Genomic DNA, 14,016 nt, shown 5'->3' on the forward strand with positions numbered 1-14,016 from the left:
AGGCATTTGGTACTGTTTCCCACAGCGTTCTCCCAGAGAAATTGACTGCCCTTGGCTTGGATGGGCATATGCTTTGCTGGATGGAAAACTGGTTGGACGGCCAAGTCCAGAGTTGTGGTCAATGGAGTTAAATCCAGTTGGCGGCCAGTCATGAGTGGTGTCCCTCAGGGCTCAGTACTGGGGCCACTCCTGTTTAACATGTTTATCAATGATTTGGACGAGGTGATGGAGTGCACCCCTAGTAAGTTTGCAGACGACACCAAGCTGGGTGGAAGTGTTGATCTGCTTGAGGGTAGGGAAGCTCTACAGAGGGATCCAGATAGGCTGGATCGCTGGGCCAAAGCCAGTTCCACGAGTTTCAACAAGGCCAGGTGCCAGGTCCTACACTTTGGCCACAACAACCCCATGCAGCACTACAGGCTTGGGGAGGAGTGGCTGGAAAGCTGCCCGGCAGAGAGGGACCTGGGAGTGTTGATTGACAGCCGGCTGAACATGAGCCAGCAGTGTGCCCAGGTGGCCAAGAAGGCCAACAGCATCCTGGCCTGGATCAGCAATAGTGTGGCCAGCAGGAGTAGGGAGGTGATCGTGCCCCTGTACTGGGCACTGGTGAGGCCGCACCTCGAATACTGTGTCCAGTTTTGGGCACCTCTCTACAAGAAGGACATTGAGGTGCTGGAGAGGGTACAGAGGCGGGCTACCAGGCTAGTAAAGGATTTGGAGTGTATCTCATATGAGGAATGGCTGAGGCATCTGGGGCTGTTTAGCTTGGAAAAGAGAAGGCTGAGGGAGATCTTATCGCTCTCTGCTACTACCTCAAAGGAGGTTGTAGTGAGGCGGCAGTCGGTCTGTTCTCCCTAGTAAGAAGCGATAGAACAAGGGGAAACAGCCTTAAGCTGCACCAGGAGTGGTTCAGGCTGGATATTGGAAGAATTTCTTTACTGAAAGAGCAGTCAAACATTGGAACAGCCTGCCCAGGGAGGTGGTGGAGCCACCAACTCTGGAGGTGTTTAAGAGATGGATAGATGTTATACTTGGGGACACGGTTTAGTGGTGCTTGTAGAGCTAGAACAGAGGTTGGACTGGATGATCTTGAAGGTCTCTTCCAACCAAAACTGTTCTATGGTTCTATGACTCTATTTTTATGACCAGGTGCTTTCTTTTCTCAGTGTTAAGAGTTGACTGCCAGTCCCTGAGTATTTCAGCCGGAATGTGTGAGTGGGTAACCTTGTCTTCCATGACTTAGAGCTGTACACGCTATTCAAAATGCTAGGCCCAGTCCTGTAGTAGCCTCTGCAGCCCCAAAGACCCTACAGGAACACAAAAACATGGTGCAAAGGGCCAAAACCTGCAGGTGCTTTTCTGATGGGAGACTCTCCACCACTTTCCAAAGCTCCCAAACCAGGAGGCTGCAGAGAAGAGGACGCATTGCCATGAAGGATTTCTCTACATATACAGAAGGTACATACTCAGAATATTGTGTCAGGAAAAGCATCCTTGGACTTAACAGTATCTTCAGTATATGGTTTGGTCTCCTGGTGATGAATAGATGCCAACCCCTTCTTAGTTGAATCTGATCCATATAAATAAATAATAAATAAATAATCCCTTGCTTAGCATGTGTTTAATAGTATACTCCCAACCCAGATCATCTGTAGTTAAAGGGCTTTCTTGCAATCTCAGTGCCGTGTTCTTAAGCATTTATTTTATTGGAAGAAGAGAGTAATTCTTGCCAAAGCTACAGCTGAGTCACTAGTGAAGACAACATAAATCCTAAATTCAATTGATTTCGGTTTTCTTGCTATAGTTGAAGGAACTCAATATTCTACAGTGAGGAGAGGATGGCTAAAACAGGAGTAAAGAGAGAAATGGTTTATTTAGAACACATTAGGAACACTGTTCACAGTACATCATAACAGGGTGACTACATAATGGGGTGATCATAAAAGGGTGACTTGAAAAGGAAAGAAAAGACAAAGTAGCACTACTATAGGCTAGTTGTGGAAACTGGTGGGTTTTTTCCTCCTATAAGCAAAGCTGTACAAATAAAAACTGTCTCATACTATTTCTGCACAGGTAAAAGATTGATTTACTCAATCTGTAAATTTTCTTTATTTTGTATAAACATACCAATACTTAGATTAACACTTCCATATAGTTTACAATGTTCAATTTAAATACAGTATTATGTCTCATTCACTTGTTGATTTAAGGTGCAATTTACCAAAACCTACAGTAAATATTTTCTTCTTAATTAGTTCTCTTTGGCACGCTTTTGGTTTATTTAAATACAAAAGTGTAGGATTGAATCGAGTATATAACACTGCAGGAACTTGAAGGTTTTTTTGTTGGCATATGAGTGCAATTTTAGGTTTACTACAAGCTTACTTACAAACAAAGAACTGTATATGAATTTCAGTTTACTTTACACATAAAATGGCTAATGACTATAACGTGCTAGGCAAAAAAAACATTGTTACAGCAACTCCTCCCTCGAAAGAGTTATTTTTGCACCATGGAAATCTTGTATAAAATGTTTTAGAAAATGGAGACTTCTTATGAGGAAGCTCTTGGTGCTTCTTTTCCTACAGCAAGCCACGACTTTCTGGGTCTAGAAATGCTTCCTAAGATACAGTTTAGCTGACATGTTGGCACTGTAGTAGTGTTGCAGCTACAAACTTGAATGCTCAACTGGGAAACTAAACCAAGGAGCAAAAAACCAACCAGTTTGTGTAAAAAGCTTAGTGACAGTGGCTTCTTTCTAGAAAAAACGTATGCCTACATTCTGTATTTATTCCAAGGAGGAAAGGTTTAGAATTTGCACTATGTGTTGCTATGTAGTCTATTTTCATCTTCATGACCTCTGCCTACCTCTGGGCTGATTAATATTTGGTTAGAGTCAAAGGTGAAGAACAGTAAACGGACTTATTTCCGCTTCTGATGGAAGTGTACTAGGGGGCCACCGAAGTGGACTGAAATTGGTGAAGTACCACTTCACAAAAACACTTCAAATGCCAGAAGGGCAAGCCCACAGGAATGTATTTCACATCTGAAAGCAAATCCCAGCAGCTGGCACTCACGTGAAAGGTATAGGGAAACGTAGATACATAAACACTGGAAATTCTTCCGTGCCCAATTATTTCACAATTAAAGAAAAATGAAACCCTGTTCACAGTAAAGTATTTATTACAAGGCCTTTCTGGTCTTTTCATTCCTGCATCACCCAAGTGGTATCCTCTCAGCTGCAGAAACGAGTATTTTGGCACATGATCAAGTTACAGTAGGTGTCAAGTACAGTGCAATCTGTTTAGAAGGAAAGGATGTTAAAAGGGATTTCATACAGGTGCTTTGTAATAATGTGGGTAAGATGTGAAATGCTGTGCTACTCCTGAGTAAAACACATTTAGCTGTCCCAGCTAAGATACCCATTTATGAGCATGCTGATTCCAAAGAGGCCATTTCATAGGCTCAGCAATAGTGTATATTCTTTTTTTAAAAAAAAAAAGTATTTTACAACTGTCTTTTTCTTCAACCTATCAGCAAAGACTAAAAGTGGTGAGTTCAAATTGTAGGAGAGGAGATGAGAAGGGGGCAGAACTGGTAAGGAGAACCAGAGTCTGTGTAGTAAATCAAACACACGTGAGATGTAATTAATTCTCAATTATCCTTTAAGCTTTTTGAGATGTTGCATATGGCCATGTCCTTTAGTGCTCCTGTTTTACCTGAAAGCTACTGGCTTTAGAACTGAGATGTCTGCGTGAAGGATATGGTGTCAGATTTATCTACAGCAAAGCCACCGTTGATGTACGATTTCTTGGTCTCTGTTTCATCATTATCAAGTATCGTTGTTTCCAAGGCAAAAGGATTGACTATGTTGACTTCAGAGGTGACATCCATCTGCTCCAGCTCCTTTTTAGAGAGCTTTTCCACTATCCCTGTACCAAAAGCATCTCCCAAGACGTTCACCATTGTTCTGAATCGATCCCTATGGAATAAAAATGCTGTCAGACAAATCATTCTGTATGCTACTCAGAAAATCCTTTTAGTAAAAGTAAGCTACTCTAACAAATGCAGAGCTGTTTTTCCCCCAGTGCAGATTCAGGGTAGTTCTGCAATTAAAAGAAAAAGATCTTGTAGAATACGAAACAGTATTTGAAGAAATCTGGAGTCACTTTCACGACAAATTACTTTGTACAAGGTGTGCAGAACTGCAAGTCACTAGACTGTTAGAGCAGTAATCACACTGCTGTGCACAGCCTGACAAAGGGATCACTTCTCAGGCCCTGAAGTATGTTACATAGCTGGTTCTCTTTGTGATGAGACTGCTTTTATTGGGAGGAGAGACTGTGGGGTGCAGCAGAAGAGTCTGCATTGTGCCTTTTGTCTTTCTAACGGTGATTTCCTCAGCCAGAGGAGCACCTAGCACAGTATCTTCATTATTCTGGCTGAAATCCTGGAAATGGGAAAGGCTATCTTCTGTTAGCTTCTCATTGTTAAAGTGTTGAAGCACAAAGTTGTATTAAACAAGTCACTTAAAGGAATATGATACGTCTGTACTGTTGTTTTTTTCTCCCAACAGAAATGTGACTTGCAGGCCTTAAAAATCTGCCACTACTTGGCAGAGGAGCAACGAAACCATGTAAAGTAGCTAAGTTTGAAAATTGGTGTGGAAGTAAGGTAGGGACAGTGGAAGGTCATGCTTCCCTGTTTTTCTTTTCAGCTACACAGCACTGCAAGGGCTTTGTGGCAGAACGAGTTGCTCTGTCTGTGCAGAGATGTTGAGGTGAATATACTCACAAACAGAAGGGACTGCAAAAACAACAGTGAAGTGAATCGGCGTGTCTCATATACATATTCTTCTACTACTACTGCTGAACTCCAGTGCTAAAAAGTGCCCATGTGTTCTCCATGTGGAAAGGAAATATATGGTAGGGAAAGGAAGAGAGAGGGGTAAAGTACAATTCTGGTAGGATCAGTGTGACAAGCGAGGAAAACAACAGCACTGGAAACTCATCTTTCATAATACTTCTCAAAACTTTTCTGTTCTTCATTAAAAACATGGAAGTAGTCCTCAAGCCTATGTAATAAAACCTTGGTAAGTTCAGAATTAACTAGAGCATTGTTAATGAGCCACTACTAGCAGGTTGCTAAATAATACATTTTAGGCAATAAGTACAAAAGGCAAAAGTGTTAATTATCTACGTGGCATCATGATGTGCATTCCATCTGCTGAGGTGCAAAATGCACTGGCAATGATCCCTGGTACATGAAATTAATCTTTAACTTGCTTTACACAGCAAAACACCTTAAATCTGAAAAATATCTCAATTAGAATCAGAAACAGCTTGAATTCTTTGTCTGTTTCATGGTGGAACAAGTAGCTTCCATGTATTTGTATTGTGCTAAGAATCGCATAAATAGTGGATTTTCAAAGTGGAGATGAGATCAGATCCGCAAAATTATGATTACTGTGAGAAATAGGGGATTACTGTTCTCTTTCTCTCTCTCTCACTCCCATGAAAGAATTAGAGAGCATCAAAATACATTATTAGGACGTAGATTAAAACAAATAAAATTAAATATGTCTCTGTGCAACACTTTGTTAGGTTGTGGAATTCCCTTCCACAGGACTTGTGGAAATCTAGAAGTCCATATGGGTCCCAAAAGCAACGAGGCATTCATGGAAGGAGAAGAAATCACAAACAAAAAACACGTCTAGCTCAGGAACTCTGTGAGCTGCAATTTGCAGGAGGCTAGAAGAGTACTTTGGGAAAAGAAGCAGAATACATTTGTTCTGTTCCTACACTCTTCTTTAGATACCTGCTCTGAGCCAGCAGTTTGTACTGATCTTCACCATCCTTAACAAAACTAAATGCCCACTGGGAAAAGAAGAGAGTTGGAGAAAACAAAATTATGGTGGAGCACAGCAAACAAACCTATTAGACCCTATTGCAGACAGCTGATGGGGAGAATGTACTTGTGACTGGAGCTGTTTTGTTTGGAGCAATTACGCTTATACAGAAATTGAATTGATTCTTGGATCCATTCAACAGCCCTGTTTTTCTGGAGACTAGCACTTCTCTCTACAGCTTGTAAAACTGAGTTATATAGCCAAATAAATTATATCTATCTGTGAAATACATAGGTTGCTGCCAGAAATCCTTCAAGAAAATTATTGGAAAGGGTGGGGGAAGAACAGGGATGCATTTACCTTAGGTGTAAATATGAGCCTAAGAAGCAGACATGCAGAGACTATGAATTGATTAAGATCTCTGCATTGATACCAATGAAATACCATCAATGCCGAGTGAACAAGACTGGTCTGAGCACTAAAGCTCGCACAGTTTAGGAGTCAAAAAAGCTGTATTACAGACCAGCAATACTCCTTAACTTGTGAATCTTGTTACTCTTTCCCAGTGAATCATGGGACAATACTGAATGCTGATGTCCTCTTTCTGAACTCCAGAATATACTCCATGATTCTTTGTAAGTTGAACAGAAAAGATTTCTGGTGAAAACACTTCTCACCAGAAAGAGCTGCTTAATGGGACTGAGGGGTTTTGATGTGCTCTGAGGTGAGAAGGCTGGGATCAGGCATAAGGAATGCTTTCTGAGTTTGCATGTGTGTGCTCGTTGAACAAGGGGATGGGTCTTTATAAAACTGTCAGTGAAGAACAGCCCTAGCAAAGTAATGCTGGCAGCACAGACCCATGTGCAGCCTGCCATATGCGTGCACGTGGAGTCCAGGACCAGCTTTGCTTAGTTCATGTTGTGCTCCACTACCTCTTCACCACTGTATGGATTTTATGTGCTTTGCAGTAATCAGCTGAGGTGTTTTGCTTGTGTCTGCACTTGATTTTTATGAACAGTGTATGAATTTAGCATAGAATTTAGCCAGAGGCACTCCTCGGTACTGTCAAATTTGTCTTTCCTGAGTATTATGCTCATGATTTATCAATGCTGTGGCCACTATTTTAAGGCTCATAGCACCTCTGGATGTGAGGTTATTCACTACCATCCCATGCAGTAGGACTTCTCTCAGAATTAAAGCCACTACTGCATTCAACTCTATCTTGATCAAGCCTGGCCATATGAAGAATCTTTCTTCAATTTCTGCAACAGTCCTAAATGATTTTGTTGCTTTCTTTCTCAGACCCACATGTCCCCACACAACTTACTTAAACATTAAAAAAAAGGAAAAATAATTAAATATCAAGTGCCTCAAACTTACAGAAGCCAGTCAACTGCAATGATCAGAGTAACATCTTCGGCGGGCAGGCCGACGGCACTCAGTACAATCACCATGGTGACAAGTCCGGCTTGGGGGACACCTGCAGCCCCAATGCTGGCTGCTGTAGCTGTGACACTAAATCCCAAACAAAGCCCAGAAAACGCATTCAGAATACTTGTTGCTCACAGAAACTATTTTCTGGCACAAATAGGCTTATTTCACTGCAAGAAAGAAGCCCAAATGTTCCAGTTTCCCCGCTGAAGAGTATCTACTCAAAGTCTGGTGACAAGTCATGTACAGAGACTGTTATGGTTACACTGCAGAACAACCGGCAACGCATGACTAACAAGCAAACTGGACAGATCATAGGCAGAGGCCAAGTTGGATTTGCAAGTGTTTGCAGTGGAAGAATAATGACAATTTCCAGAACGATGTAGTATACCAGCTACATTTCCTGGCCCATCCCACCTCCTCATCAAGTTGCACAGGCAAGGCCTCGGACCAAGAACTGAGAATGTGTCTGGTACTTCCTGTGTTGTGAATAGCTTCAACTTTCCCACGGGGTATCTCAAGTTAATGTACCATTAATTAAAAAAAACCCACCTCCAACTGAATGTGTGTGATGGCTTTAGTCTTACCTAATGGTAACTATTTGGCCAATATCCAGTTCTAAGTCATTCAGCTGTGCAATAAATACAGCTGCTACTGCTTCGTAAAGAGCTGTGCCGTCCATGTTGATGGTAGCTCCAACTGGAAGAACGAATCTGGTAATTCTTTTGTCGATGAAGTTTTTTTCTTCCGCACAGCGGAAGGTGACAGGCAAAGTTGCTGAGCTGGCACATAGATAAACACACAAAGTAAGCACAGGCAACACCATACCATCTCCCTTATCCTTCCTTTTCCTCAGAGCCTGATCTGCTCTAAGACTCAAACGGAGATCTAAGACAGGCAGGAAGCCTGCACCATGAAAATGCAAAGTAACTTTTGTTATCTCTTCTAATTGTGGGAAGAAATAACAGGGTTATCCTCAAAATTACATGGTAAAATTGTCATGACGTATGTAGTCACAGAAACAGTGCAACTGCTTACACTCTAGCAAGTCTGTGACTAAGGAACTGAATGGCAAAGAACTGTCTCCTCTTGGGAAGGGCAGACTCTCAGCTGGTGTAAGGCCAGCGCAATCTATAGTGCCCCTTTGGTTACTACAGAAATAATAGTGAAAGTAATGTTTCAACCTCCAGAGGACTGAGAATTGTGCAGGTGAAACCAGGGTATGTAACAAAGTAGCAATAAAATCAGAGCACAAACAATGCAATTACTACTAAGAACATTACAGAAAATAAATGTTTCTTTTGTTTACCTGGAAGAAATCATGAGGGCTGTCAGAAGTGCCTGAGCCATCCCCATGGCAAACCGAAAAGGATTTTTCCTTACTATTACTAAGTAGATCAGCGGCAGAATTATAGTGGAATGGATTGCAAGTCTGCAAAATAAAATCGACTAGTTAAACAAATGGATCCATCTCCTTGCCTTGTTTTAATAAGATGGTGATAACAGGTATCTAGTTCTGTCCTCAAGTACACTTATGAAACACTAGAGGTGACTTTCGTGACACCTGTTTCAAAATTTAGAGAGTATATCATCTTATAAATGCAGACTAATGCTGTTCTACACTTTCTTTTGGAAGGGAGAGAGAGATTATTAATTGTCTCTCTTTCCAACGTAGAATAAGAATTATGAGCTAATATATTGGAAATAATTTTAAACTGATGAATGTGAGAAAATTAAAGTAATAAATAATATTTAAACTGATATGCAGAGGGTGATTTGAAATAATGCTAAAACACTCCATTCTCCTGCCAATTCCTTACAAAGCAGACTAGAGACAAATCAGAAAAACAAAACAAATTATTTTTCTGAGTTTATCTGCCTTTAATATAAGACATATTTTGGAATTAAAGGTAAATATGGTTCCTAGTCAGGGACAGATCAAGTCCATATCTTTCTGTAGAAACTTCAAACATGATCCTATAAAAAAACCTACACTTACTTTATGGAAAACTGTGTAAGCTTAGGTCTACAGTTAAAACGTAGTGAGGTATTTCAGACTATACAAATGAGATATATGTAGTCTCACCACCTTTTGATGTTGTAAAATACTGTAATACTGTCTTTTAAAGTGATTAACTTTTAAAATTGTGTTGACATGCAAAAGATCAAATTGTTCTCTTGACTTCAGCTGCTCAAGTGTATTTGTCTGGATATTGGGGTGGGTCTTAGGGACAAATTCATCCTTCAGCTTGTGCATTGGTTTTCAACATTGTGCATTAATCCTGAATGCATATGAATGCAGAGCTTTGTGGGTGTTAAGATTAGAGGTAAGCATCTTGCTGTGAGTACATCTGAAACGAAATATATGTGAAGGATCTGTGAAACATCTCCTGTGTTTCAAGGTTGCAAGCAATTACAGCAACATCAGCTTCTTGTGAAAAGAAACTATCATAGCCTGGAAACATAAAGCCCAGAACTGTTGTCATGTATGACCTTGGGATTTTTATTCTGATCTCACAAGATGTTCTTGTGAATGTTACTGTGTTGTAATAGTTCTTTATGATTTCAGAGCAGCTGATAAAGACAGCGATAAATCATGGTACCATTTGTTCTTCCAAAAATAAACAATTAAGTGTGTGGTAGCCACAGCAGAAAAATCCACAATAGCACCAAAAATCACCCACAAAACCTAACTATCTGTTTTCTTGAAAAAACAATCTTTGGAAAAACAGCAGGCATTAAATTTTCATTCTGTATGCGAACAAATGATTTATTTAGTGGAATGTAAACAACAGCATGCAACATGTATTGACAAAATTTTATGAAGAACTCTAGAAAGAAATCTACCAATTTATATAATGGTGCCTGAGAACAAATTTTTTTTCATGCATGAAATGCAGCTCACAGCAAGCACCAGTAATTTTTTACACTAAAAATCATAATCAGCAACTGAAAAGAGAAATTCTAATAGCATTCAATTTTAAGACAGGAAGAATCTTGTTCCTTAGAATCCTGAACTGGCATTCCTTATAGTGTCCAGAAATGCAGCTGCTTTGCTGCTTTCAGAAGAGACAAAGGCACAGCAGCTTCCTTTTTATTTTTCACCTCAGGCTGTGAGTCCTCTGGCACTTGTATTATGTCTCCCACTTTGACTTTCCTTTGTTTTTTCCTGACACTGCAACCCTTTAAAGTGAGAGGCTGAAGATATTTAGTGGCCAGTTGGTGCAGAGGCAGTGGGGGAGGTCTGTTGCCTCATGGTGACCTGAATGACACATAAGGACTGAGATGTGTTGAAGACAACAGTGGGCGAGAGCCAGTACGGCTGAAAATGTGAAAGGTGATGAATAGTAAAGCTGGGAAGAAGGTGAGATAGAAGATGAGCTGGAGAGGAAAGTTAAAGGAAAGGACGAGGAGGATAAGACACACCAGCCCTCATGCTCTTGCACATTTTTCTTGATAGGGAACACAAGAAATATGTATAAGATAATGTGTAATTTTCAGGATCAAGCTTAAAGGCAGGATGATGGAGAGCTACAGAAGATGCTGACGAACAGAACACACTGCAAATGGACAAGGTCAAGCAAATAAGGATCAAACCCAAAAATATGGTGGGAACAGCAGTGTTTAAGAAACCAAAACAAAGAAAGAGTACAGATTTGCCTGTTTGCTGAGAGGTGGGGAAAAGGGTATTCTTGCAGGCTGGAAAATGTAGAACAAGCACCTTTTCCCTGCAGCCTATAGCCCTGTGTGTACATCGTCATCTTTGTTCCTGTGATCTGATTACAACATGCTCTCCCTGATGGCCAATTTTGTAAAGAATGTGCTGGTGTTAGCCCTTCTCCACAACACCTTGAGCATCACCCGGTAAAGGCCATCCCTTAAAAGACAGAAATGCTGCAGAGATCTACCCTAGCACCCATCAGGGAAAACCATGGCATGTGCAAGGAAGTTCGGTGGAACAGAGACTTTTTCCCTCTAAGGATGCAAAGGTGGGTACCCTTACTACATGCAATCTTTTTGATGGCACCAGCGAATCTACTCAAATTTGTTGTGCCTGTCAAGCCCACAGTTACCAGCCAAACGAGAGACTATATGTGGTGGTAGTTACTTTGCAATCAAAGTACTCCGGAGAAGGCACTGTGTCTCCAGCACACATCTTAAGGAAGATACACCCTATCACAGTACAAGTCATAAGCACTAATAGGTAAACAGCCAGAAAACTTGCTATCAGATCTAAAACTGCAAAATTTGCTATCTGATCTAAAACTGAAGTCAAAGGGCAGTAATAATCCATCCAACATATTCCTCCTCTGAGTTAACTGGAGTTAATAACATAAAAACCTGCAGAGGTGATACAGTGTCACTCTACCAAACTTGTGGTCATGGTCTCATTTATATACAAAATATTAGTCTTGATTTCCAGTCTCTTGGTAAACATCAACTTTTGCATCCTTTAAGAATTAGATTTCTCTTCCAAGTCTAAATGGAAACTCACAAAAAAATGCATTATGCATTAGACAAACATAATTTGCACTCATCTCAGTAACATTTTTAAGAAGTCATGATTCAGTGCTATTTCTGGAGCTGTAATTCTTACTTACAAAGTCATTATATCTCAAATTAATTTTGAACAGCTAGCCCAAACATACTGGCTTACGCATAAAACAAAAGAACAACTTTGAAATAAGTCTGATTATCTAGCAAAGATTCATGCAAAAAAAAAAGGAGATCCTTCTTGACTATTTATAGAGAAGTTTGCATTTAAGACTAATATATTACCCTTCTCTCTCCTTGGTTGTCAGAAAGCATGTGAATGGCATTTGAAGAACACCCTTCATATGCATAAAGTGGATCTTAAACAACTTCGGATCTAGCCTCTAAACAAAACATGAATAAATCCTTAGTATACTGAAGGAGTTATAGGAGTGGATGCTAAGGCAATGAACCAAGATAGCCTACAAGTTATGCTTCACTGAACTGGAAACAGAAATTTAAATGCATTATTGGGACTGTAATATCCATTTATCTATCAAAAGGGTTCTTTGTAGGATAGTCTTCAGACATATATGATGATCTGTATTATAACCTGTATCACTTGAAGCAGGTAAGTCGCCCCTTTTAAGGCTCCACATCTGCAAGGCTCCACATTATGAAGGTGGAACCTCCTCCATCCCAGACTGCTCTACACAGCCAAGGGTCTAGAAAAAGAATAGAAAAAATGTTTTGATGCTTGGCTAAGTTATTCAGATAGCAACTGCTGCTTTTGCAGCTTCACCAGGTACCTTTGCCTTGAAGAAGTAACTAACAAACAGCACAATCCTCAGGGCTTCTCTTGATGTCAGCTGTCTGCTCTGCATGGAGGTGGGAAGTGATCACTTTCCTCTTTGGGATCATTTATGGTGCACTGCACTTACTATGCATTTGTATTGGGCAGTGGAGCTGGGCCTATGCTGACACACCTTGGGCCCACAGGGCCCATGGAGGTTCCCAACTTAATCCAGATATTCATGTATTTTCAATAGGCTGGCAACCCCCAGCAAGCCATAATTCACAACCTCACCCTTTTCCAACTTCTTCTAGTATCTAAGAAAAGCATTACTACTCTCAAAAACAAGATGCTATTACCTGTTTCAGCACCAAGCTGAGAAGATGAAACAATCAACACAAGAACAACCTTTGCTTTTGTTGTTTTTAGAATGCAAGACAGTGACTTTTTAAAACAAAAGATGCATTCAGCAAATGCGCATTTAAAACATTCTCACACATTCTCACATAATGTTCACTGACAAGAATTTTCATCTCTGACCTAGAAGAGGCTGGGTGTTGTGGATAACTGAGTTACAAACAACTGAGCTCTAAAAACTGCACACATTTAATTTTATCTTTAAGGAATGACATACCCACTTAGTACTGTAGCCATATAAAGACCCAGTTTACGAAAGATTTCCCAGTCCTCAACTTCTATTATCTTCCCAGCAATTAAAAACACAATACCAATTGGCATATACCTAGAAAGCAAAAATAAAGAAATTAAAAATGCATTCTGAGAAATACTGCGTGCTCACCACAGAACAATTTCTTGCACAGTGTAACTTTTTACAACAGATGGAAGTTTTTTTGTTATATTCTATCACACAACTGAAGATGTTTTTCAACATATTCTATTATACAACTGACTTTATTCACTTGCAGCAAGACTACAATAGAGGTGATGAAAAAGATCAGAAAATCAGAGTAAATGTAACCCTATGCATAGCCTAACAAGTACTGTATGACCTGGTGTCACAGAACACACAGAAGTTGGGAAGCAGTGTGGTCTTCACCCTACTGCAGCACATGTTTATGCACAGCCGTAAGCTTACTTGGAGGTGAAAGTTTGCAGGGCTGAGACCATATCTGTGTGTTCTACAATCACAGTGCTTACAGCAGCTGCCTTGCAGCACTGGGGGCTACATGTGGCCCACCTGCACAGAATAAGAGCGATTTTAGGATGTTCGGATAGTACAGTCTACCAGTGTGTTGCTCGATGTAGAGGTCCCCATCCTGCAGTAAACTTACACAAGGCCATGCCTTACAGATATGAATAGCTGCATGGGCTACCACCCACAGAAAATTTAAGGTAAAAATGAGGACTTTGCTAGCACCAGCTCCGCTGCCTTCCTTTTGGTACCAGAAAGCAGGCTGTCACAGAAGCATGTTGCCACTTCAGAGCTTTGAGTAGTATAAATTAATTTACA

The 14,016-nt window shown here is 40.5% G+C and overlaps 1 protein-coding gene across 1 annotated transcript in view; it reads right to left on the reverse strand.

The window, feature by feature from the left end:
* Positions 1-2,424: 2,424 nt before the first annotated feature.
* Positions 2,425-14,016, reverse strand: part of SLC1A1 (solute carrier family 1 member 1) — a 53,332-nt gene continuing 41,740 nt past the window's right edge. Inside the window, exons 8-12 of the mRNA XM_086479818.1 lie at positions 13,180-13,287; positions 8,589-8,711; positions 7,867-8,061; positions 7,229-7,363; positions 2,425-3,982 (exon numbers count right to left, since the gene is read on the reverse strand). Coding sequence (XP_086335944.1) covers positions 3,736-3,982; positions 7,229-7,363; positions 7,867-8,061; positions 8,589-8,711; positions 13,180-13,287 — 808 coding nt within the window. The 3' untranslated portion in view covers positions 2,425-3,735. The remainder of the gene's footprint in view (positions 3,983-7,228; positions 7,364-7,866; positions 8,062-8,588; positions 8,712-13,179; positions 13,288-14,016) is intronic.

The sequence above is a fragment of the Leptosomus discolor genome, chromosome Z (genome assembly GCF_034619465.1).
Source record: "Leptosomus discolor isolate bLepDis1 chromosome Z, bLepDis1.hap2, whole genome shotgun sequence".
Classification (NCBI taxonomy): Eukaryota; Metazoa; Chordata; class Aves; order Leptosomiformes; family Leptosomidae; genus Leptosomus; species Leptosomus discolor.